The following is a 25,905-nucleotide window of genomic DNA, read 5'->3' on the forward strand; positions in this document are numbered from 1 at the left end:
CAAATCTGCCAGTACAAGCGCTAGCCAATCAAACCGCGTGTATGCTGGGAGAGCCAGACCGCAGTTCATTTCCTCATATGAAAATAATCGTAGTGGTAGGGAATCACCCGGTGCTTTCAGTCCCTGTTCACCTACCGGGATACAAACCGGAGGAGCCAGGCATGGAGGGAGGTGGCAGAGACAGTGGGTGAAACTGGTAGGTTTTCGCCTGTTTGGGGAGTTTATATCCAGTGTACTTCGTTTGAATGGACAGCTAGCAGGCATAGACAGTATTTAGCCAGCATGGAATGTTGCGTAAAATAGCACCATAGACATTAATGTCATAAATGTTCATCATATAAAGTGTGACATGTAAAACCTTTTATGCAATTGACAGGAGAGATTCATGTGATTGGTTGTTGGTCGCGTTGCTCGCGTAAACTCCCCAAGCTCAAGACACGCCCACTGCCAAGCGTCAACGCACGCCGCCGTGTGTAGGGGCCGTAACTCCCGCCTGCTTCAGCCTGATCCAAATAAGGGCAAAGAGGCGGAGCCGAGGCGGGACCTGCTGCCACCGAACTGGAAGCTCCAGAGCTAGCTGAGGCTACCAAGCTAAGCTAACATGCTCCCCGTCTGCACACTGCCGTCGCATTTTACGTTTCTAAAGTAAGCGGACATGAAACTATTCAGCAAAACTATAAATAATAATCTAAGTTATTGAGTTTTTAGGATAATACTTCAGAATCTTAAAATCCTTTAACGTTTGTATATAATTGTGCTAAATTCAACACTGGAATCAAGCAAATATGAATATGACATTAGTTATTTATATTTTGCTATCACTTAATTATACGTTTAATACATTTAAGTAAAGCTAAGGTACATGTGATGGTAGCTAGTTAGTGCTCCTACCTGTGATGAATCCTCCAAACAGCATTATAACCAGACTGTATCATTAAAACTATAAGTCCCAGTTCTAGATCCTTGACTTTAGACAAACAATTCAAAAGACAAAATCAACTAAATGTATTTAAAGACCAATCTTTATTTGAAGGTGCCTCTTAACCTGAGATATTAGTTATACAGTAATAGTATCGACAATCTAAAAAAACTGAGCAACACAACAGTTACCTTTATATTTCTTATTGTCTAAAGCATTTATTATTTTCATTTTTCCCCTCTCATATTCAGTGTGGACGGATTGAGACAGCGTGGTGTCCAGAGAGCTGCAGAGACTTCAGGGAGAAACCTCAGTGTGATGAGTGTTGGTTTGGCCAGAGAGGACTGAGGGTCTTTCCTCCGGGAGGAGTACCAGGCCTGATGGAGGAGCCCATGAGCTGATACCAACTGCACAGGCCTAGTCTGTCACTTTATTTGACTAAATGTGTATAATACTTATACATTTAATAGGTTTACACCTTCTGTCTATTATGTGCTTTTTATTTAAAACATTTTTGATTAACTTTTGGTTCACATTTCAATCAATTTAATTTGTATTTGCACTCCTGTTGTCCATTATTCTTACTGAAAATGTTAGATTACACATTCACATTTGACTGAAGATTGGCACCATTTATTTGTGACGTTGCAAACTCTGCGGTACAAGTGTTGTGAAGCTCATAAAGTGAGGCACATAGAAATAATCAGCAAATGGAGTGTAGATGTGGAAATAGGTGCATTCGATCAGCTGACTGTGTTTTTGGCCACACTTTATAAGCCTATAACCACACCTTCTCTGAGGTGCAGCGTCACAAACAAATGATGGTCCTGATGGACTACAAAAATATTCGGTGTGCAGATCTTTGTTTTCACAATAAATGTGTAGTTTATTAGTGAATATCCTGTACTGGTCTTAACATCTCATAACATCAGCTTTTAATTTTCCTCTTGAAATGTGGACCAGAGATGGAGTACTCGAGTCCTGGACTCGGACTCGAGTGCCGATTTTCGTGACTCGCCTCGGACTCGCGCACTGATTGACGCGGACTCGAACTCGGACTCGTGAATTTTTCGCCCACGATGACTCGGACTCGACTTGTACATTGACGCTCCAACTTGGACTCGAGCAGGTTTTGTCTGGAGTCAGATGCACTCTGTCCTGGCATGTGCACCTGCGAGGCAAGTTCACGTCACACCCCGCATCGTGCTGTATTCTTTCACAGATTTTGCTTCGACATTGGGAAAGAGCATGCTTGTTATGTGGAAAAAAGATTGAAGAGAAGGCTCCACAACACATTACTCTAAGGATCGAGTTCAGACATATAGGTGGGCTGTCTTGAACACTATCATCAGAGTTATGTGATCAAATCAATAAATAAAGATGCAGCAGATAACAAGAAAGCACACTTAACATGCAGAATGTCTTCATTTTACATGTGAAGTAGCCATGTGCTTTCTGGGGCTTAATCTTTATTGATATAATTTAAAGGGGACCTATCATGCAAAATGCACTTTTGTACGTCTTTTATACATGAATATGTGTCCCCGGTGTTCCAGGGAACTCACCAAGTGTCAGAAAACACAACCCTCTCTATTTTCCTCCATACCCAAATCTCTAAAAAAGGGGCTACAACGGATCTGATAAAAACTGATCCAGATTTGAACACTGTCCTGACGTCAGGACGGTGGCGCTACGGCTATTGGGCCAACTCTCCACCTATCAGGGGAATGTGGGGTTGGGCCATGGCCGGCCATTGCCGCTCGAGAGCGCTGGAGACACTGTAGTACATATGCCAGGCCTGTAAGTGGCGCTGTAGTCTGCCACAAAAGCAGCGAAGAAGACTTCCCGCGCATGGTTACCACGGTTACCCTTCTGTTTATTCTCCGCTGTGGCTTTTTTTCTCCCTCCCCGAGGCAAGCGTTTGCTCCTGCTGCTTTAATTCAATGCAATCCCTCCCCGTCGAGGCAAGCACTGTAATTCTCTCCGGTTAGTCCACCAGCAGATAGATGACAAACACCCACCTCTCCGCCTCTTCCAAGGAACGAGGGGACCGTGCGGCAGAGTTTCAGTCAGGTTTTCTTTCGCCGGTCAAGATGTCCGTTAAAGTTGAAATCTTCCAGACAAAATTAGAAAAGTGCCGGTCAAAGGTCTTCTTTGTTATTTATTGAGCTTTAAAACAAATGAATAATGACTCTATATAATAATAGGCTATTATTAAACTATATTATTATTATATTAAACACGGAGAACGGAGATCTATTTTTCTCCCCCTCTTCTGACTTGATCAGAACGCTCCCCTCTCCTGCAGGGGGGCGTGGTCAGCTGCAGCTCACAGAATCAGCCCCCTGCAAAAACAGGGCTGGAGAACACAAATAGAGCGAAATGAGGCATGGCTAAAATGCATGATCTGTTTGGTATTTTGAAAACAGAAACGTATAAATATACCATATATAGGTATGGCCCTACAATATATCATTTAAATATAGCATGATAGGTCCACTTTAAACATTCACTATAATAATTGTAGCGTCCCCGTTTAATCACGGCAGCATTTAGCTGAGTATCTCGTAGAATTCTGAGCAGGCACAAGCTCCTCTTTTTTTTTTTTTAAGCTAAGGACCCCGAACCTGCAGTTCTCTAACGGCCCGTCCACACAGCGGCGTGCGTTGAAGCTTGCCGGCGGGCGTGTCTGAAACTCGACCAACAACCAATCACATGAATCTCCCGCCCCTGACACACAAGCAGCGGTTTGATTGGCTAGAGCTTGTACTGGCATATGATTCGATTGGCTGACGCTTCTGCCGAGGCTTCAAAAGTCACAAATGACGTCAAAGATGAATTTAACGTCAAGTATGAACCCAAAACCTAACCCACCCATTTTTTGAGCGGCTTCACATACTTGGATCAGGAGGGAAAGGGGACCTTTAAGTAATAATAATAATAATAAATGGAATTTATAAAGTGCCTTTCACAGGACCCAAGGTCGCTGTACATGGTGGACAGACAAAACAAAACAGACAATGAGGAGCGAACAGAACAAGAACAAAATAAAATAAAATAAAGGAAGCCAGGGGACCAGGAAAGGACTAGGGTCCGAAGGCCATGGTGAACAGATGCGTTTTTAGTGAGGATTTGAAGATGTCCAGTGAGGCAGCGTTCCGGATCTCAGGAGGAAGTGCATTCCAGAGGGTGGGGGCCGCAACACTGAACGCCCTGTCACCCACAGTACGAAGGCGAGAGCGAGGGATGGAGAGCAGGCCCGTGTCGGAGGACCGCAAGTAAGAATAAGTAAGACAATCTCTTACTTTTGTTGAACAAGGCGTCGTTGAAGGAACGACAAAGATGATCAAAGATGAAGAAATGTTTAATGAGTCAGAATCATACATGAAGCCACCTTAGAAGTTCACCACATCTCAGCTTTTTAAAAAGACATTGTACAAGTTGTCAAATTATTAATACATAGTTATAAATGATAGCATGGAGACAGATACACGTACACAACACGTTCCCCAGAGAGAGAGCATAAGAGAAGACACTGAATTATTATTGAGTAATGATGGCTTAAATACTTTATATTGGAAACATGATGCAGGAAAACGCTTTAGGAAAGGAGAAGACTACATGAGCATGTCAGAATGAATAATAGCATGGAAAAACTGAGGAAAATAAAAATGCTGTGATCATACAGGACACATTAGCAGCGTGATGAGTCGGTATATTTGAGAGTTTGAGGTGTTTTAAATACCGGTTTTGTCCTCCAGGAAGCTCACATGTACTAGAGCAGCATGCTAATAGGGATTTTAAAAGGGGTCCAGAAGGGCCTCGGGTCTATGTAAACAGGAGAACTCAGAAACTTAATTGGGTGTTACTAGACGCTCTTGGCCAGACTACCTCATTTTATTCCTCAAGAGTCCTGAAGGCTAGTAGGCTAAACCTCCCACAACAAGACCATCGGGTCTCACAAAGACTACACCCCTAAAACGTACTGGCAATTCGTAGATTTCCATATACAATATTTCTGCCCCTCCTTTTTGGTCAAAGGAAGAATTTGACCGCAGATTATCTCTACCCCCAGAAAGAATGTTGATATTGATCGGACCTGAATTCCTTTCAATACCAACATTTTTTAACTTTCAGTGACAGGGTTTTTGAATTGATTATTTGTTCATTGCAACTTTTATGTGGTCAAAGTTACACACCAAACAATTCGGGGTTCGAAACAACCACAAACCCCAGAAAATCGGGTGTGCTACCTGTCCATCTACCACCCCTCTCTCAACACCATGACTTTTTCAATTCACTACGAGAGGCAGGCTACTTCTTACATTGGCCTTGGATGTTGAATCTAAATGGTGGACTGCTAAAAAGATGGAACACCTAGAATGTTGCATGGTTAAAAGCTACAGAGAACTGGCTCCACACACACCCCAAATTGGTCAGATTAATTAATGGATTGATGACACAATATCATTGGTTGAAGTTGGTTGGCACTAGATTACGTGAGCAGAAGTCATTTTGTTTTATACAACAAAAGGATGATTGGCCTTGGATATAAACATACAAAAATGATGCACAATATGACAGGGGATTGTGATGTAAAAGTGTTTAAAAGGCATTTTTCATTTAATCTACTTTAAACATAGTAAAAAAGTTAACCCTAACTCTAGCATCTAGCAAGTTATGTTTTCCAACCCAGAGCTTTTTCAGGTTTTGCTATGCCAAAGGAGAAACTCTGTATATATTACTACTGATTTCTAATTTAGCACTACCAGAGTATTCTTTCACCAGCAGTACTGACATAACAAATTCATTTGACAAAGAAAATAAAAATGGTGTCATGGTTGCCACTGTAGGATTTTGTCAAAATCAGTTTTGCTGATAAAGTAAAGCAAATTGTTGCGTCACCATTAGCGAGCGCTTTTTAATGGCAAAGTCAAATACAGTATAACAATGGCTGGGCGTATTTAGTTACAAGCGACCCTAGGGTAATGAGCACACACTGAACTCCCATTATGCAAAGACCTCCGTACGACACACACAGTCCAAAGACCTTTTCTGCTCATATAGAAAGTGGTTCACATTAGCTTGTAAACCAAGCATGTTCTAATAAAGCTGCTCCCCCCATGGCAACTAGTAAACCTGGTAAAGCCTTACTTCCTGGAGGACATCTCGAGAAATAATATCACAGTAAGCACTAAATGCAATGAATGCCGCCAATCCACAACCAATTTTAAATTGTCTTATTTTCCAACAGACATTTTCAGTTGTGTGAAGACAAGGAATCTGTTAGCTGCTGCACATAGGACGAAGAGCTACTGAAGCGGAAGTTTCCTGTCGCTCCTTAAGTTCCATCTTCATAATATTCATGCTTGTGAGAAATAGACATGGTAACAGTTCAACCCAAAAATAACCACTTTAAATAACACTAGAAATGGTATCATACTGTAGTTCTTGAAAGGGTTTAAAAAGATATGCCGGAAAAGTTTTCACTGATGTTTCAAACAATCTGTAAGATAACTTTGGCTCTATTTCGTCCTGACATTGTGGTTGTAATGTTTTACATAAATGTGTAATTTAATACTTACAACGCAAGTCGGCACATATACGCATTGGAATCAGACTTAACCAAAACATCTTCCCAGACAGCACAGGTGTATGCATCTGCTCAATCTTGGTACATTTATATGAAATGCACAGATTTCCGCACTTCCTGGTGAGCTTCCGGGGCACTCTCAGTTACAAAGATAATGCCAAGTGTATCCGAAGTTCAATTATTTTAACACAAAGGTCCCTTTGAGAAACTATTTCTGAGACAACGACATTGGTTACATGATTATCAAACAACAGTTCACAGAATAGTATGACAGTGGCTTACTTATAGATATCCGACAGCTACAGTATCAGACCATCAAACCTTTCTTAGTTATTTTCCCACTGTGGCCTTTGGACGTGTTCTTTACCTTTACACAGGTGACACCTTAATACAGGTATGGCTTAGTGTAGGACACACATTGAGCAGTCATGTTGCTGTTAATCTGACTCATCCACAGTTAAGTATGGGTTTTGTGTGTCAAGCTAATAGACAGAGCATTGGCTTTTGATTGCTGGTCGGTGTCATTGAGTCTAGTGAGAAACAGTTTTTACTAATTGTTATGGGCTATGATCAAATGCCCTTTGACAGAATATCAAACCTGTATAGAATGTTTAGCTAATGACCTCCTGCCCTGTTTGGTCATTCCTGCTGAGATTGGACCAATGGCATAGGTCGCAAATGGGTGTATAGTAAATCATAATGTAATGAGTATGTTAGGACGTAGACAGATATCTGCACGCTCAGTTGAGTGAGGCTAACTATATACAGTATACAGTATATTAGAAGTATCTGGCAAAACGGCAAACACCACCGTTTTTATTAAAGCCTCTCAGTGCTTTTCTGATCATAATTAATTGCAAACCAGGTAGCCAAACTGTATTAGATCAAACATTCAGTATAACATAAAAAATGTACAGTGTAATATAATGGAAAAGGGATCCCAAAGTGGCCAAAATATAAGCCAAATATTGAGTTCTGCTAGAAGATTGTGGGGAATTTTGCTAGTTTGGGAGCTTGACTAGTAGTTCTTTTTCCATGGTTCCATATCCTAAATAGGCAAAACACTGTTCACTGTTGCTTTAAAAACATTAACCTAGAGCAATACTTGCACTCTGAGCAGGATAATAAAACAATGGCCCATAACTGCACATCTTTCCTCATCTACTGCCCTGATAAATACATGAGAAAACAAAATAAGCAACAAAAAATACAATGAACAGAGATGATTTAAATGTTGATTATCTTATTAAAATGCTGAAAAGACATTGCATGACTACATAAAGTAAATAATACCAGTAATTACAACTAGAAGGAAAGATTATCAAAATAACTATTGGCTTTCACTGAACCATATAACAACACATCGAGAAGCTTAAAATAATCGAACTGGAGAAAGTAAATAAGTTAACATATCTTAAGACAGAGATTTACAATATATACATTCTGTTAAAAAAGATTTTGTTCATTGACTGGTAGCTCCGTTGTCACCGTTCAGTTTTGGCTTCCTGTTGCCAAACAGCTCGCTGACGTCAGAGTGGATCCAGGTATGTAACACTACACAAAAAGGCTTCTTTTGAGTAATCCTGGAAAGCTTAATCCCAGCCAAGTGTTTGTCTTTCAGTGGTGATCAGTTCTTTCCTACCCGGTGGCAGAATATTCCAATGGCTTTGGAGCATGGCAGAGGTCCACTCTTTGATTTGAGATAAAAAAAAATTAAAAATATATAGAATATGAATTATTTTAAAAACAGAAAACGTAACTTCACCTCCAACATTCTTGTAAAGCTAGTACAAAAAGCTTGCTTTTGTTCATGTTTGCTTATTCCCCATGGGTTACATTTTTTCTTCATATTTTCATAATTTTATCCTGTTTTTGAATTTTTTAGTTTTGCAATACATTGACTGCTGAAAGTTTGTAAGAAAAACGAGGAAGGTTTACAGCTAGTGAACAATTGTTAAGCAGGTAAACAAAATGTAAAAGCGCTCTTTTTTTTAAGACTAATATTTTTAAGTTCCAAGTGTTTAGAAAGAAGTAGGAGGCACTTAGGTCCATCTCTATGGCGACAGACGGTCACTCAGGCCACACCTCCAGGCTCAGGATTGGAAGGTCCGGTCAGGCTGGTCCAGAAGTTAACCGCTCAGTGGGGTAACAGGAGTCCAGTACTAGAAGGTGTATCTATGAAGGCTTTGGAGATGAAACATTGAAGCGTGCTGAAATAGACTGCCACTTAAAAACACAGTAGCTGCTGTTTGACTTATGCGTTCTGTCCGTTCTTGTTAACCCACTTTTTCAATGTTCCAATGAACAGTGTTGAACCTCACCCAAAAGTAGGTCCTAACAGATTTACCTAGCAGACATTTTTAGCAGATCCGTCTGTGAAGAATCATGAAGATCTTCGGGAATGTTTACCATAAAAAACGTTCCAGTTCTACATGAAGGACATTAGGTCCGATCTGGCCAGCAACAATGGCAAGACCAAGGCATGTACAATTTTCAAGGCAAATAGACAAGCCTGGGAACGATGTCCTAGAACACACAAGTATCTTATTTTAAAATCGCTAAAACATTTCTTTAGATTACTGTATACAGGTTCTCCCTCTGAACTTCTTCTATACTACACAGAAGAAGTTGAAGGTGATTTCCTGTTTGAGGACCAGGCAAAAGGACAAGCCAAATAAGAATTACCAATCAAGATTGCTCTAATGTAGGGTTGTTGAAACCAAGCTAGTTGAGCCAAACCAACCCTTATCTGACGTATTAAGGGACAAAGATAAAAAGTGTTTAGGGAAAGCTCAATACAATCTAGGTCTTGTTTTTTTTTTTTAAATATTCCAAGTTTCAGCCAGATTCTACCAGGCTTCATCAAGGTAGAACAGAAGCTGCACTGATTTAGACGGGCTGAAATGAAGATGTAAAGGACAGGAAATGATGATACCTAAAAAGGATAAGAAATCAAACTCTACCAGACCAGTACAATCAGGTTATTCCAGTTCAGTCCGGTGTGATGCAATCCAATCTTCATAGTCCATTCTTTGAACATGAGTTTGTTCGAAATGGAGCAAGACTGGACCAAACAAGCCCCGACCAATTTAGGCAAGGTCAAAGACATTTCCTTTGATTATAATTTGATGCAATGCAATGTAATCCGGTTCATTCCAATCTAGTTCAACGCAAAGTACTTCACTTTAGTTTGTCCTTTCCAATCCTTATCTGTCAGGCAGTTGGATGTTAGGAACAGTCAGTTCCTAAATCCCAAATCACGTTTCCATCACATACTGCTGTGAGTCCAGTCCAGGCTTCCGCTCCAAGACATTTATTTTCTTTCCGATCAAGTGTACTCATTTCTATTGCAGTAAATGTCTAGTCCAAATTGGAATACATCCAGCTTCCTTTCCCCTCATAATCGATTCCTATCCCAGTATGTCCAGATAGACCGGTGTGGATTTCATCATAGTAAACAGCATTTTCTGAATGTCTTTAATATTGTGGCGCTGTTGGGGCTCTCTTTGCCAGCAACCCAACATCATGTCGTAGATTTCATTGGGACAGACCCTGGGGCGCTCCAGTACCCTCCCCTGAGTTATGCACTCAATCACCTGGGAGGACAGAGAAAACACAGTGTTAAATGTGGTGAAAATTCCACACTTAAACAAGACATAACGTATGTTCTTATTCACAAAAGTGCTGGTTATAAAAGAATACATCACATATAAAGAGTAACACACACAATCTGTCACGGTTACGGGTCATTTGACAGGCAGCGATTGTAGCTCACACTGAACACTGAACACTCAGGAGGAATTTGAATTCGCTTACCAGCGACTGCTTTTTATTTAAGTGTTAAAACTTTTTGATGCAGGTAGATAAGTCTAGCATATTACATTACATTTAATTTAGCTGACGCTTTTATCCAAAGCGACTTACAATTACCAATTACAGGGACATTCTCCCTGGAGTAACTAAGGACTAAGTGCCTTACTCAAGGGCACACTAGTGGTGGTGTTCCTGGCGGGAACTCACAACCTTCCGATCTTCAGCCCACCTCACTATCCATTAGACCACCACTATCCCGACATCCAGTGTTGTATAAAAACACAATATTTTTGTCTGTTAAGATGGTCACTGTGAATTCACAAGTTTGAGCCAAGACGAGAGACTTGAGCCAAGACGAGTGGTAGTAGTCGGGTTGTTGAGAAGAGGAATCCAATATTGCAACATTTCAGAGAAGTGTAGGCTAAATAACATAAGATACTCAGGATATCTTAATAGAGGAAATAGGAGCATCTACATTTGGAATTATCCATCTAATATAACAGGAAAGACAGCATGCCTGTTGGAATCCTGGCTTGAGAGAAGTTTCACCTGTTTAAGGATAGTGTGTTTTTGTCCTATTAGGAGCTTATTAAAAAATGTTACCAAAAGAGAAAATATTTTGGAGGTATATTCAGTTAAAAATCTGTATTGAAGCCATAGGCTTCAAACCAGACCTGGGGGAACTATCCTAAAACTATTTTGGGGTTGCCTAGATCTTCTTACTCCTAAAACGTACTACTTCAGACCTACAATACGGTCAAAGATGCTCGGTGTGGGAAGTAGTGATGGGAATTCCGGCTCTTTTTAGTGAGCTGGATCATTTGGCTCGGCTCACCAAGAAGAGCCGGCTCTTTCAGCTCCCAAACGGCTCTTCATTTGACCACATACACCTTTTATAATCAAATTTAGCCCTGTTTTGACAAATTATTTATATGTGTGCACATATATCAATTAAATTGTTCAATACATCCTTTGTACTGAAGTATTCAAAAGTGAAAATTACATTTTTAATATAAATTATTTGCTGTGGCCAATTGTTTTCATTGCATTTACAGACCCTTGTAACTCTCTGATACCACCCAATGAATGCACTGACTTGCTTGTAGAACCACGCTACACAAAGCAGATAGCAACATCTATAAAAACGTAAGCATAGACATTTAAAAAAAGGGGCTACTGTATCGACATTTTAAAATTGTATTTAAAGAAAAACCCTAACAAAACCGCAGGGCTCTATTTCAGTATTAACTAAAAAAAAAAGACAGCAACAGCTGACATCAAATCTTTGCTGAGCAATAAAGATAATCATAAATAAATAACATAGTGAAAATAAATATATTGCAATGCTCAAAACAGCAGCATCCAACAGTCTCTAATCCTTGGATATTACATGTCACTGCATGCATGCACGGAGCACCCGTAGCGCGGAGATCATCATATCATTCTGTCTTGTATTACTTAACAAAAAAATATCTAAACGAGCCGGCTCCCGTCGTTCACTTAAAAGACACATCACTAGTGGGAAGTATTCAAAAACAACCGTAACATTGAGATAGATGCATGAAAAGACATAGGAACAAATAAAGATAATTTTAGATGTCCAAGGTATAGTCAGTAAAAGATCAATCTTCATAGGCAATTTTATACACCGGTAACAGATAATAAAATTGTCTCTAAGGCATGATGCAGAAAAAGTTGTGTTGGAAAATAACTATAGTGATGGCAGCTGGTTGTCTGTACGATTCCCATCAAACCTTGACTCATGAATCAAATAGAGGAAACCACAGTGCCCACTGATCAAAGCGAGGAAACCTGTAGAGCATCTTCAGCTGCTACCAAAATACCCTTGGACAGGGACGGTACGCATCTATCGTTTTACCAACTCAATTAAGATTTAACCAAGCCCACTTTTGCATTACTGTAGCTCTGCGTCATTGACGTGTAAACAGAACGTTTCCATCCCCATAGTAACAGCGCTGAAGTTATATCACGTCTACTGTAGCTTGGGAAAAACGATAAGGGCTGTTTATCAGTCAGTGCAAGTGAAACATTTCTAAAATTAACCATAATCAAAGGTTGATCTAAAAATATATTGTTGTTGCTGTTGCACTGAAATGCATCCATTTTTTTAATTACAAATTATTGTTATCATTATCTCAATGAGGATATGGTGAAATTGCGTTGAATGCTGTGAACTCACAGTATTGCTGCTTGGACCTTTAATATTCCGTGAGACTAGCTCAGACATATCTGTTGCTCCCTGCAGTCTAAGAGGGTCTATTATGTTTTTCCTTACGCTCAGCACTTTTTGCAAATGCTTCATTTCCTCTTTGTTTTCCTTTGCAATCATTTAAAGTGCCTCACTGTCACTTTCCACATGACATTGTCTACCCTCAAGGAATTTGACCAGGTAGTGAGAGTAAGAATAGAAATACAACCTATATTGTTTTGCGTTTCTTCTGTAATACAAATTGAAATACATAATGATCTCCCCCGATGGTTGGAAAACAGACTTTTAGACAAGAAATACATGATTTACTGCTATCTGTAAAGGCCTAAACTGAAATAGAGATATTTTTCTTTCTGTTTGTTATATAACTGACACATAGATACTGATTTGAGAAGCCACTAGGTGCATCGATATCAGAACAGGGCCAATGAAGTCTGCAGAGGACTCCTCAAACCAATGTGGTTCTACAATATGGTGTTTGTGTGACTGTTTATCGAAATGATCTCTTTCTGATTTCTGCATTACTCGAACGTCACAATTCTCTTTATATTTCCCAAGAGCACAAACAGATTTAGTGAATCAGCAGGGATTAAGGCCTGTTCATCAATACAAACTCACTCAATACCAACAGCAGCTGCTGAGCTGGCTTCCTGTCTGGTCCTACAAAATGGGCCTTCTCACTAAAAGGACAGGACTCTCCCTACACTCACTCACCACTCAACATGTTTCTCCTTGCAAACAAAAAACAGCCTTGTTCTTCAGGTAGTGAGCAATTAAAGAAATGTGAGTATGGTTCTTAAAACACCTTCAGTACTTGGGAGATAACCGACGGTTTAATTTTAATTAGTCTTGACAACTTCATCATTAACTGTCATCTGTCCACCTTCTCATTTTCCTCCATTCATGTACGTTTATTTTAAAGTTTTTAGATTCCTCTTAAATACATCTTTCATTACGCCACTGTACACTGATCACAGACTGTAGAAGCCTTGATGAAGTGACTACATGAAATGAATTGATTGCTGTCCAAATGTATCTCCAAAGCGGGTCAATTCTGTTATATAAATTAAACTTTAATTTTCAGATTGCAGGCTTCGTACGACAAATAAACTAAAAATGTAATTATATCAAGCAGTTACGCTTCCTCACACAAATGTTAATCTAAGTTGTAGGAATGATGGCCAAATCTGCAAACTCTACTTTCCCTTGATCTGGTCCCTATTGGTAGGTAATACAAGTCTTAAGTTAATTAATACAGACTACCATAACTTTAAACATGAGAAGTGGATAGTATACCTCATTATTGGCGAGCTGGAACCATGGCTGTTTGCCATATGTGAAGATCTCCCACAGGATCACCCCGAAGCTCCACACGTCGCTCTCCGTGGTGAACTTCCTGTACATGATGCTCTCTGGAGGCATCCAGCGGATCGGCAGCATGGTGTGCCCTCCCACCTGAACACATATCAACACATATAAGAGAAAAAGGTTTCAAAGATGAATCTGGAAATGTCTATGAATATTGTACACGCCTTTTCCCAGCATTGACACTTTTGATAATTGACACATTCACATTCCTCACATTCCCATGCAGGAACTCGCTCATACAAAATTATTCTTTCACATTAAGTTTATGGGACAGACCATGGGATTTATAATCTAAATTGGACTTCACGTTACACAGTTTCAAATCTTCAAATCTCTTGGTCCAATGAAAATAAGGTATATAAGAAAAATACAGTAGTATAATTATAAATGATTATCTTTGGCCAGTGTGTGACCTTGACATTGATCTACAAAGAAATAGGTAAAGGAAGGGATACATATCTTGGTTTGCATTTTGCACCAACTCCAAACCAACATGACCCCCAGAACGGAACTTTAAAGGTCCCATGTCATGCTTTTCCGGTTATTAACCGTCCCCTTGTGTGTTATGTAGCTTTTTATGCTAACGGTCTGCAAAGTCACAAACCCTCAAAGTACACCCTGTAGCGAGTAAAACTCTAACACAGAAAAGACAAACAGAACGCCTCATTGGAGATTTTTCTTTTTCCATCGTTTTCTTCTTATAGTGTAGTAAGTACAGTGACGTATTGGGTATAGTGACGTAACGTCTCCGCGGATTGTTCCAAATGGACCAATCCGCGGACTTCCTCACACACACACACTCAATCTTTTCTCAGCTGCAGATCCGCGGATTTCTCAGCCTGAACTCAGCCTTAGAAAGCGAGACGCGGCGGGGCTCGGCCTAGGCTCTTTCTGAGCACACACGCAGACTCACAGCCAGGCTGCAGGTGTGTGTGTGCTCGGGCTGGGTTCAGGCTGGGTTTCGCTGTGTCTCGCTGTCTTGCAGATCCCCCGTCAGCTCACACTGTCCGCTCCAGCAGCGAGCCCCGCAACGTCCCGCCAACACGGCACCCAGACCCCACGCAGCATTCTCATCTGTTTGTCATTACTGGTGTTATTTTCTGGTTGCTAACGCCATTGTAACACATAATCACTGATGTTCCGCTGTAACGGTGGTGGACTCATCAGAACAGAGTGGGCGAGCTGACCAATCAGAGCACACTGGGCTCATAGGGAGGGGGGGGCGGCAGGAGCTCCAACAAGCCGTTTAGGACAGAGAGTGAATACACATACTATACAGAGATGCTGTATGAGAAACCAATGTGAGTTTGGAAAATTGCACAATGGAAATCTATTTTAGTATACCTCAACAATGGAATTATGATCAGTAGAAATGGCCATGACATGGGACCTTTAACGTTTCTTATTTTAGGTTAAAGGCGTAACAGAGGCAACGGTATAACATTGAGACTGTTATATTACCAGTTAAAATGCACCAGAACCATTGTATTGCATTTTCTAGAAGAAAAGCATGTATATAGTAAGATTCAAAGTAATACCAAAGCCAAAAGTCTTGCAATGTTGTCAGACTGCCAACACACTAGTTAGGAAACAATATTTTATTTGACAAGAAAGTTCACCACACACATTAGAAGAATCCACAATGGAGTTTCAATCTCACGAATGATAACATTATTTTGCATTTCATATTTATTATTAATAAAGTAGGGACTTAGCACTTACCGCGTCATCTAAATGTGCCAGATTTAGCCATAGAGGGTTATTTTCACATGCAGTATTAAGCGATGATCAAGTTTAGGTTTACATCAGCAATAGCAGAATCAAATCCAGGTTCATAAAACATGTCAGTAATGGTTTTTCTCATGTTCTGTCATTGGAGCTGAGATGCACCTATTGCAGGAGAATGCAGGCAACAGGAACATTTTACAGAAAATACTTCAAATGTAAGGTTTACCAGGAAAAGACAAAACAGAACTTCACGTTACAAGATATTAAATGCTGCAACAATGACTAAACAGAAATCCAGGACTTAAAATAGAATCTGAACTAATGAGGGCATAAAGTGCAGGTGTACAGGAGGTCAGGTGATCGCTGGGCTAATGGGGAACAGGTGAAACTATTAAGGCCAGGACAAAACAATCAAAAATGTCGGGAAAACACACAAAGACAGGAAGTAAAAACAGATATGACACAGGGAGAGAATACTTTTCAAATTAAAACAGGAAACAGAAAACTAGGATCATGATATGGTAACTGTTATTTAGCCTAGATTTTAACAGCCGACATACAAATGACCTTCTTTCCTGATTGTATGTAACTTTTTTTCAATAAAAATATTCAAGTCTCCCAGTCTTTGACTTTTCCTGAAAGTGTGTTATGTAGCACCCTCTGTTGTTAAAAATTGTCAATATGAAGTCAGATTGAAAAAATGGCCAAAAACATGGCCATTTATACCCATCAGCGCCAGCGGGTAATATAAAATGCAGTGATTTCACGCTATTGATCATTAAACATAAACATGACGTGTTGCTATAGCAACGCCTGTTGTCTACTGCGGTTCCTTATAGATGGAGAGATAGATATATATATAGATAGATAGATAGAGAGAGAGAGAGAGAGAGATAGATAGATAGATGGATATATAGATAGAGAGAGAGATATAGAGACACTTTGCACATAACTCACGTTAGCGATATTTTATACTTCATGCTATCTGCACGAACTAGGTATCAGATGAAAGAGTCCACAGATTCTATTGGTATAAGTTTCATCACTGTGCGATCAAAACTCACTGTTAACCCTGTGTTCTGGTATGATAAATAAAAGAACATTGTACCTTGAAAATCAATGCATTCTAATAGCGGGTACATTTTACCTGTTGGTGGTTTTAGGTATACAGCGACCCCTGGCGGTTCTAGTGTTAAACAAACAAATTTAAGTTTCAAAGTTCTTTGAAAAACACTAGCTAGTGGCTGCAAATCAATAGCAGATGCAACCTGTGACATTTCATAATGAGTTTGCAAATTTAAAACTGACTCCTCAATATTGATAATAATGGTTGATAAAATACCCAATACAGCCTACTGAGTCACTTCCTGTGGATTCTGTAATTTTAAGGATTTTTCCTTTAATCACACATGACGATGGTGAGGATATGAGAGGAAAGTCTTATCTAACCGTGTGTAGATCAGACAGTGGATGAATCATTATTCATCTGCTCTCGCCCGCTCCCCGACTGCTGTGAAATCAGAGAGCAGCTTGACTAATTTAGTCAAATATGTGCTTCCTAATCAAGACTCACATAATGGATGACCTCCAGTGTGTCGCTGACTAATCGTCCTTCCTGTACGCCACCCCATCCTCCCCTCCTTCCTCCACTGACAGCCTGATTCACCTCTTCCTCTTGGCTGCCATCCTTCACCCATTCTTCCATCGTGATTTTTGTCAATATTCCATAAGCACTGATACAACTTTATTTGAATCTGAAGTTGGTGATTATTACTAAGTGTAACTCAGTGAATGGGAAATCATTACATTTACTATCTTGTAAGATACAGTTACATTGTGGAAGGAAGGAGAATATAGCTGGCGTATCGCCCCAGTTTAGATCCTGTAGTCCTTTTAGACATTACCCATTTAGCTTTTAACAGGCTGTTAATGTGTCTAAACGATGTCTCCTCGTCAATTTGCTTTGTGACTTTTGGCTACTTGTGTACAATTAGCATCACACTTCAATACACGTGTATGACATGAAATATGATATATTTTTTAGAAATATAATATATCTCTTCTGAGTCGGTTTATTGCCAAGTAGGTTTACTCACTCAAAGTTCATATTATTTCAACTTTGACCTCATTACCGCTGATCTCTTGTTGCACAGCCAATCAGATGACAGCTGTATGTATGTAAAGAAACCAAACTAAACTGTCTGTTTTCAGCGCAAGGCTTTGCGCCAAAACCTCTAGGTGAGCAAAGAGCAAATTGTGTATTGTGCGAATGCAGCATTATTGTTTCACTCATTCATATTATCCACAAGTACATTCACTGCTTCCAGGTTTTAAAAGTTTAATTCCACCATTAACTGAATCTTTTTTTTTTTTTACTATTATTCAGAAATAACAAAAAAGGTGGTGGTTGTCTACCATTTGCAAGGTCAGTGGTTCCATCTCCAGTTCTTGCGGTCCACCTCTCGTTATGTCCTTGTAAATATAATTAACCCCAAATTACCTCCAATGGCATGGCCAAAAGTGTGTGAATGGTGACTTGTGTATGTAAAAGCGCTTAGAGGGGTCGTAAATGCTGGAAAATCGCTATATAAATGCAGTCCATTTGCCATTTAGGTCAAGCAGTAAAACCAAGTCCAATGTTCAAAACTGAGCTGCTACAAGGGTAGAGATTGCATCTTTAGTTTTTTGACATTTTTACGGTTTGAAGCCCCGATTGGGAACAGCTACAGGCTTGCAGGACAAAGGTTAGCACTCTGTTTGACCCTGAAGTTCTGGATGATCAATCTGCTCAGTATGAGCTGCACACAGAGTTCCCAGAGTTCCGTTTGACTGCAGGCAAACAGTCTGTACATGGAGGAGAACCTCCGAAGGAAAATGATATCTTCCGTCAGTTTGGCTGCATGTTAATCAGCTCCAGTGGGAGTGTACGTGTGCCTGTTCAGAATGTGGGATTCTACTTTCTAAGACATGAACGGAATTAGACTGTCAATAAAAACAGGAAAAATAAGTTATGTCAGCGACATTTCTCAAGGAGAATGCAATATAAACAAGGGAACCAGTTCACTGCTGATACAAGAGGTTGAATAAAAAATGCAGTCAGCCTTTCCTGCTGCTGTCTACCAGCGGCCCTGCTGAGATGTTGGAGCCATTAAAAAGAAACCCGTCCACTGAAGCTACTTAGGAGGATGGGACTCAACGGAGGCTTTGACATTTAATGCCAAAAACAAATTATTTCCCACCCTGCCAATTACAGCGCTGAAAGAGTCTTCTGAAAATCCCTATTTGCTGCTGTTGCCGTTTTCTATGAAGACAAACCTCTTCTACACAGACAGAAGAATGTTTTTTTACCCCCTGCCTTGCTTGGACCGCAACCATTTATGACCTTGATCTTTATTTTGACCGGATTATATCTGTGGAACTTTGTGACTGCATCTTGAATGGTTGTGACACAAGTGATGTGACAGACTTTCTAGCGCCTTTCTACTCACTGACAACTCAAATAGCTTCACATGTGAACATGTATTATTTCACACACACATCCCTACACTGATGGCAAGGCTTCAATACAAGATGCCAACTTACTGATCATCTAAAGGTCATTAACACAAGTTTGCACATAACTCTTTTGCCCTGGTTCTCAAAGGAGCACCTGGAGATGTTGCTTGGTGCGCATCCTTAAAATGAAATAAACCGGACCTCTTGAGGGGTACTTGACTTTATGAAGGGGGGGGGGGGGGAGGTGCGCTAGTGAGCACGCTCATGAACTGTTCGCCCGTGCCTCGCAGCAGGGTTACTGTGTGGAGTGCATAAAGCAGACCCTTCACGCGATAGCGAGGGGTAGAGCGAGGGATCGTAGATGCCGTCGCGCTCACGGACAGATTAAAAAAATTAAACCTAAATGGCTCGCGAATTATACTTTGGCGGCCGTTAATATACCTGGCGGCCCAGCCCAAGTAAAGTTCTATGTGTGGGAAAACCCTGCTATCTTACCAGTTCTTATGCAATCGCAAATATCTCTCTCTCTCTCTCTTTTTATTCTTCTTTATGATCTTTCTCTCTCTTCTCTCTCTCTCTATCTCTCCTCTCTCTATCTCCTCTCTTCTCTCTCTCTCTCTCTCTCTCTCTCTCCTCTTATCTCTCTCTCTCTCTCTCTCTCTCTCTCTCTCTCTCTCTCTCTCAATGTTCGTGCGCAAATGTGCTTTTTTCAAATGATCCGGTGCTCCTTTTTTGGCAGGGGGTGCGCATGCGCACCTGCGCACCAGTTATGTGCAGCCCTGGTCATTGACATACATTCATGAGCACTTTGGTCAAAATCTTTCCTAAGAACACAAAAGGCCAACTAGAGGAGCCGGGGAATGAACCACCAATCGTCTACCTACTATGCCGTGGCCACCATAAACAGTCCATGTAAATAGCAATAAATTAAAATGCAGAGGGCCGTCGAAGATTATCGGCGGCTCACTGCCCTCTCTGGAGGACCCATTCAGCTACCCTGCCTCAGCAGGCAAAATAATAAAAGACCCATCCCATACTGGACGCCATCGGTTTGATCTTCTGCCCTCAGGTCCGTTAAATGACGAACAAATGGACATACAAAACAGCTTTTGCCCTAGAGCCATATGTGAACTGGATACTGTCAAACACTGAACAGCACTGTTTACACATACTATCAGCACTACAATACATTCAGTTAAAGACACATTTAAGATTCATTTTTGATTTATATCTCTATTTATTGGCTGATTCAACCAAGAATTCAAAATCTCACCGTCTGTCATGACACATCAAATATTTTATCTTTTAGATGTATCGTTTTCTATTCTCGTTTGATGTGTAAATGCAGTGTCATGTTGCTATTTCAATTTGTTTTATTTGTTGCAATGACCATAAAGGAATTCGATTGTATTCTATCTTGGAATCGGCCATAGTGTGATGGCGATTTAGCATTTTGTGAGCAAAAAAACCCCACTGTCAACAGACTACTTTTGAAACCTGGGACACTCAATATCACACACATTACAAATGAAATTTTTTTTTTTTTTTTACTAGGAAGACATTATTGATGATGGTAACACCAATGACCCTAGCACCAAACTGTTTGCTGTCTTCGCCCGCAGTTTGATACTGGCACATTCATTTGGCACTGCAAACATGATTTCAAAACATCTAGAGTCCTGTGTAAGCGTAGTGTTTAATTTGAGTGTTTTGCATGAAAACAAAGATATTCTTCTTACCCTGTAATAATCTGTGCTGTAGATGTCTCTGGACATGCCAAAGTCTCCTATTTTGACCAGAAGGCCATTCCCCACCAAGCAGTTCCTTGTTGCCAGATCACGGTGCACAAAGTGTTGAGACGCCAAGTAGATCATCCCAGCTGCAATCTCACTGGCTATGTGAAGCATCTGCGACAGACCCAGCTCCCCATTGGTCTGCAGAGGCTGTCCGTCCACCAGGATCAAGGCGTCCGGCCCGTGGGCTCTGAGGGAGAAGGTAGAGAGTGAGCGTAGGAAATACTTTAGATCAGAGAAGGTATGAGACATAATCAGGCAGTCTAAGGTATCTTAACAGTTTTGTTTTTAAACGGTGATATGGCTGGTTTTGTTGCCCATTACCTCTAGATTGGGTATATTGCAAATGACTGCTGACAACTTTCAAAAACACACAACCAATTTGATTTGCTTCCTTTTAGCAGCCATTGTTTAAATATTAGTGAAAATAATTTTGGCTCATTGAAAAAACAAGTCAGAGACTTCCGCACTGGAATGGTTCGAACCCAAAGACAAACCCTTTTCATAATATATTGCATTTTTATTTTTTCAATTTTTTTTGAATGCTTGCCGATTCATATTTCAGTTCACAATCGCTGTTGTTTTTTAAAAATAAATCACACTTTAATATGTCTCTTTTAGTACCTTGGTTGGTCACTTTTCTAAAAGTTACTTATTTAACTTTCATCTCCAACTTTACAGCAGAACTTCACATGTTTGAATTGTGCAACCCAAAGAGTGTTTTGGTCTCTAAAGCAAATGTCCCTACTCTAAATATTGTGCATTAGTAAAAGATGGGTGGCATCAGCACCAAGATGGCCGCCGACTTCAAAAACGACCCTATGATATTTCATACAGTATACGGTGTGATTTCATTGGATTATTTTTTGGACTGGTTCAGTCTATGTTCATACAATGTCAAAATGCATGTGGAAGTATAGTGGGTACGGTGCAGGCTGTAATTAGTCAAATAATATAAGCATGGTGTAAATATTTCCCTTGATAGGCTCAGAGTCAATTGCTCATGTTTGCGTAAACTAGAGGGGAATAACTCACACCAGTGTGATTCTGGTGAGATTTTGACCATTCTGACCGAAGTTACAGAGGGGGTGCCAAATCCGGCAGCAACAATGCCAGCTCTGCCAGATTTAGAAGCACTCCCTTTATTTTTTCACCTGATAGGCTCAAACTAAATTGCTTTTGTTTGCTTAAACAACAGGGGGATAAGACACACCAGCGTGATTTTGGTGAAATGATGACCATCCTGGCCAAAGTTACAGAGGGGGGGTCAAATCCAGCAGCTATAACACTAGCTCTGCCAGATTTACAAAGCCCCCTTTAACCAGGCCCTTGGATCTGGCCATAGATATGGTCCTGATAGAGGGACATGTTCGCAATAGAGGACAGAGTTGCCAAAAAAACTTCCCTCATTCCATGATTTTTAACTGAGTGTGAGTAAGAGACTCTCTCACAGTCTACTTTATGATGATTCATCTAGAATGAACCGTCTAAATGTCTTCTAGCCAGTGGCACTTTGTTTGAGCGTCAGTGATGTGGCACAGTGGTGACCATTAGGTTCAAATAGTATGTCATTTTTGGATGGAGCAATGGGTTACAGTGCATGTATAAAGAGAACTGGATACAGTGTTGGAGGTGGGGCTCATTTATTCCAATGAAAGTTGCTCAGTGGTGCATAAAGCCAAAATGGCCATATTGTGAGGTTTCTTTTTTACAGCTAGTAGATCCTATTGATTTAAATAAAGGCTATTCAAGGGTTGGTACTGGGTAGTTGATTTAGCTGAACCAAAAAATACATGCTGGTTCACAGACGTCTCTTTCCGTAAGAAAGTCAACATAAGTTGTAGTACCTCTACAGAAATTTGCTTCAATGTCCGCCGCACTTCCATGTTGGCTTGGTACAGTGACTGAGGAAGGACAGGCAGTGAGCTCAGAAGACCTCTGTGTGTGTGCGTGCGTGTGCGTGTGCGTGTGCATGTGCGTGTGTGTGTGTGTGTGTGTGTGTGTGTGTGTGTGTGTGTGTGTGTGTGTGTGTGTGTGTGTGTGTGTGTGTGTGTGTGTGTGTGTGTGTGTGTGTGTGTGTGTGTGTGTGAGAGCATGGCGGTTTTGGAGGGCAACGGTTGCTGGCTAATTTAGCAGTATGTCCTGGAAGAATTGTTGCCAGCACTTTAATGGAAACACAATTACTGAGCTGAAATTAGCATCCGAGGGACAGAGGGACTCACTAAAACACTGGAACAGGTAGACTTTGCTTCCAGGCTGCGGACTAAGTACCAATGTTCTATTCTGCAGGGCAAAGCGTCCTGGGAGCAAATAGCATCTAATCACAGCGGACATAATGCAGCTCATTAGCTTACCAACCGCAATTTACAACTCGGACATTTAGCCTGTGCTCTCATCCAGAGCAGCTTGCAGGCAATGAGCAGGTAAGGCTGCAGAGTCGGACCTTTTTCTGTTAATAAAAAACTAAGGTTAGAACCCCAGGACCAAAATAAATTCTCATCTAATGGCTCCCAAATGAACAGCTCATGTATTGTAAAGAAGCTGTATTTACCCAGTGCATTCACTATTGGGGCACTTGATTACAGAGAGTTATTTATTATTTATAACATAGCAATAAAGTCATGCTTTCAATAACGATCCACTGATGTTTCAATCTTGTAGGACATCTCTGACAGATGCACAGCTCCAGAATATCAACAAAAACTCCTGAATTAAACACTCAACCTCTCAACAATATCTTATATACTTTATTGTATATTATATATGCAAGGATATGTACACTTGATTAGAATTATTATTTTTTTCTTCTATTCTCCCACACAGTCCCCCTTTCCAGAAAGTCCTCCATTGGACTCCTTTGTTTACATAATGACATCACTCAGTACTGGTACTGGAGGATTACCCAATCAATTTTGGAGGATTTAAGTCCACAGGCAATGTTTATTTCCAGTATTTTAAGGCCTCGGACGGTTTGGCCACACGAGGCCGACATGGAAACGCAGAAAACGATAACGATAACAATAACGGGTCCCTAGGTGGGACCCGTTTGTTTTAAAGCTCAATAAATAACAAAGAAGACCTTTGACCGGCACTTTTCTAATTTTGTCCGGAAGATTTCAACTTTAATGGACATGTTGACCGGCGGAAAAAAATCGAACTGAAACTCTGCCGCACGGTTACCTCGTCCCTTGGAAGCAGTGTTCATTTCGTCAACGAAAAATGTTCATCAACGACCTTTTTTACATGACTAAGACGAGACTATGACGAGCTAAAAATAGATTCTTGATAACGAAAATTTGACGAAATGTATATTTAGTTTTCGTTGACGAGACGAGACGGGACTAAGGTGTTAATGGTGGACTATCGGACATTCAAAATGCAGGGTATTTCCCCCCAAGTGTCCGTCTTGTCTGTCAAAATGCATCTTACATTTCTAACTTGCAATATCATTATTTCCGCTCTCTTCACTCCAGAAGAGCGATCTCCCTGTGTCTCTCTGTGTGGGGGTGGGGCCTAACGGACATGCTGCAGCGGCACACAGAGATCTGCCGGGGACGGAGCGTTCAGAAGTATAGAGACACTCTACAAGGCTCGATGTGGACAAAGCTCGTTTGCCATGTTTTCGCGTTAGCGCGTTGACACGAGTAGAGTAGTCTGTCCAAACAGCTGGCCAAAAGGCGTCATATTCAGTCGGAGAAATGCACAATTTTCGACTTCCTTAACTCGTAGCTCTGTTGCCCCAATTACGAGTAACGTTATCACATCAGGTGTGCAGAGGTGGGAGAAGTACTCAGATCTTGTAGCTAAGTAAAAAAATACCATAGTGTAGGAAGAGTTCCTCAAGTCAAAGTATGATCATCAAAATATATTTAAAGTAGCGACAGTAAAAGTAGTCATTGTGCAGATTGGTCCATTTCAGAATAATATATATGATATGTTTTATAATGATTGATCATTAAAGTGTTCTCAAAGCTGGTAAAGGTGCAGCTAGTTTGAATGATATATTATATATCTGTATACTGCAGGGTAGCTTGTGAATTTACTAAAGTCTGAGTTAACACTTGATTATATTTCACATCATTCATCCACATCTGTAAAGTAACTAAAGGTATTAAATACATGTAGTGGAGTAGAAGTACACCATTTAACTATGAACTGTAGTGGAGTAGAAGTACACAGTAGCAAAACATTTAAATACTCCAGTAAAGTACAAGTACCTCAACATTTTACTCAAGTACAGTACAATATTTTAACATAATTATATATATTTCACATTTAAATAAAGCAATTAATTCGGTTAACAATTTGTTAGTTTTTTCCTTTAAAAAATAACAAAAAGTAAATACAAGAATACCGTTAAAGTACCGGATCGATAAGCAGTATTGATAAGACTAGTAGTACCGTAGAAAACCTTAACGATACCCATCCCTAGATATTACACAAGTAAAGTGTTAAGAGAGTGAATTGTTGCTTTACGAATTTCAACACTTGATGCTGTCACCTTGATTCCAATGTCAGAAACCTGTATTTGCCTAACTGAATTGGTTTAAAGAGAGAAAACATTTTGACTAAAAGTTGACTAAAATGTAATTTTTCATCGACTAAAAGTAGACTAAAACGTTTTGATTTTTCGTCGACTAAAACTAGACTAAAACGTTTTGAGTTTTCGTCGACTAAAACTAGACTAAAACTATGAAGGATAGAAATGACTAAAATGTGACTAAAACTAATAACCATTTTCGTCTAAAGACTAAGACTAAGACTAAATCAAAAACAGCTGCCAAAATTAACACTGCTTGGAAGAGGCGGAGAGGTGGGTGTTTTTCATCTGCTGGTGGGCTACCGGAGAGTAGGAGCAAACGCTTGCCTCGGGGAGGGAGAAAAAGAGCCAGAGCGTCCACAGCGGAGAATAAACAGAAGGGCAACCATGGCAACCATGCGCGGGAAGTCTTCTTTGCTGCTTTTG

At 40.3% G+C, this 25,905-nt stretch overlaps 1 protein-coding gene across 1 annotated transcript in view; it reads right to left on the reverse strand.

The window, feature by feature from the left end:
• Nucleotides 1–4,296: 4,296 nt before the first annotated feature.
• ntrk3a (neurotrophic tyrosine kinase, receptor, type 3a) overlaps nt 4,297–25,905 on the reverse strand; it is a 182,832-nt gene continuing 161,223 nt past the window's right edge. Inside the window, exons 16-18 of the mRNA XM_034141125.1 lie at nt 20,886–21,129; nt 13,852–14,010; nt 4,297–10,108 (exon numbers count right to left, since the gene is read on the reverse strand). Coding sequence (XP_033997016.1) covers nt 9,923–10,108; nt 13,852–14,010; nt 20,886–21,129 — 589 coding nt within the window. The 3' untranslated portion in view covers nt 4,297–9,922. The remainder of the gene's footprint in view (nt 10,109–13,851; nt 14,011–20,885; nt 21,130–25,905) is intronic.

Source organism: Trematomus bernacchii, unplaced genomic scaffold (genome assembly GCF_902827165.1).
Source record: "Trematomus bernacchii unplaced genomic scaffold, fTreBer1.1, whole genome shotgun sequence".
In the NCBI taxonomy this organism is placed as follows: domain Eukaryota; kingdom Metazoa; phylum Chordata; class Actinopteri; order Perciformes; family Nototheniidae; genus Trematomus; species Trematomus bernacchii.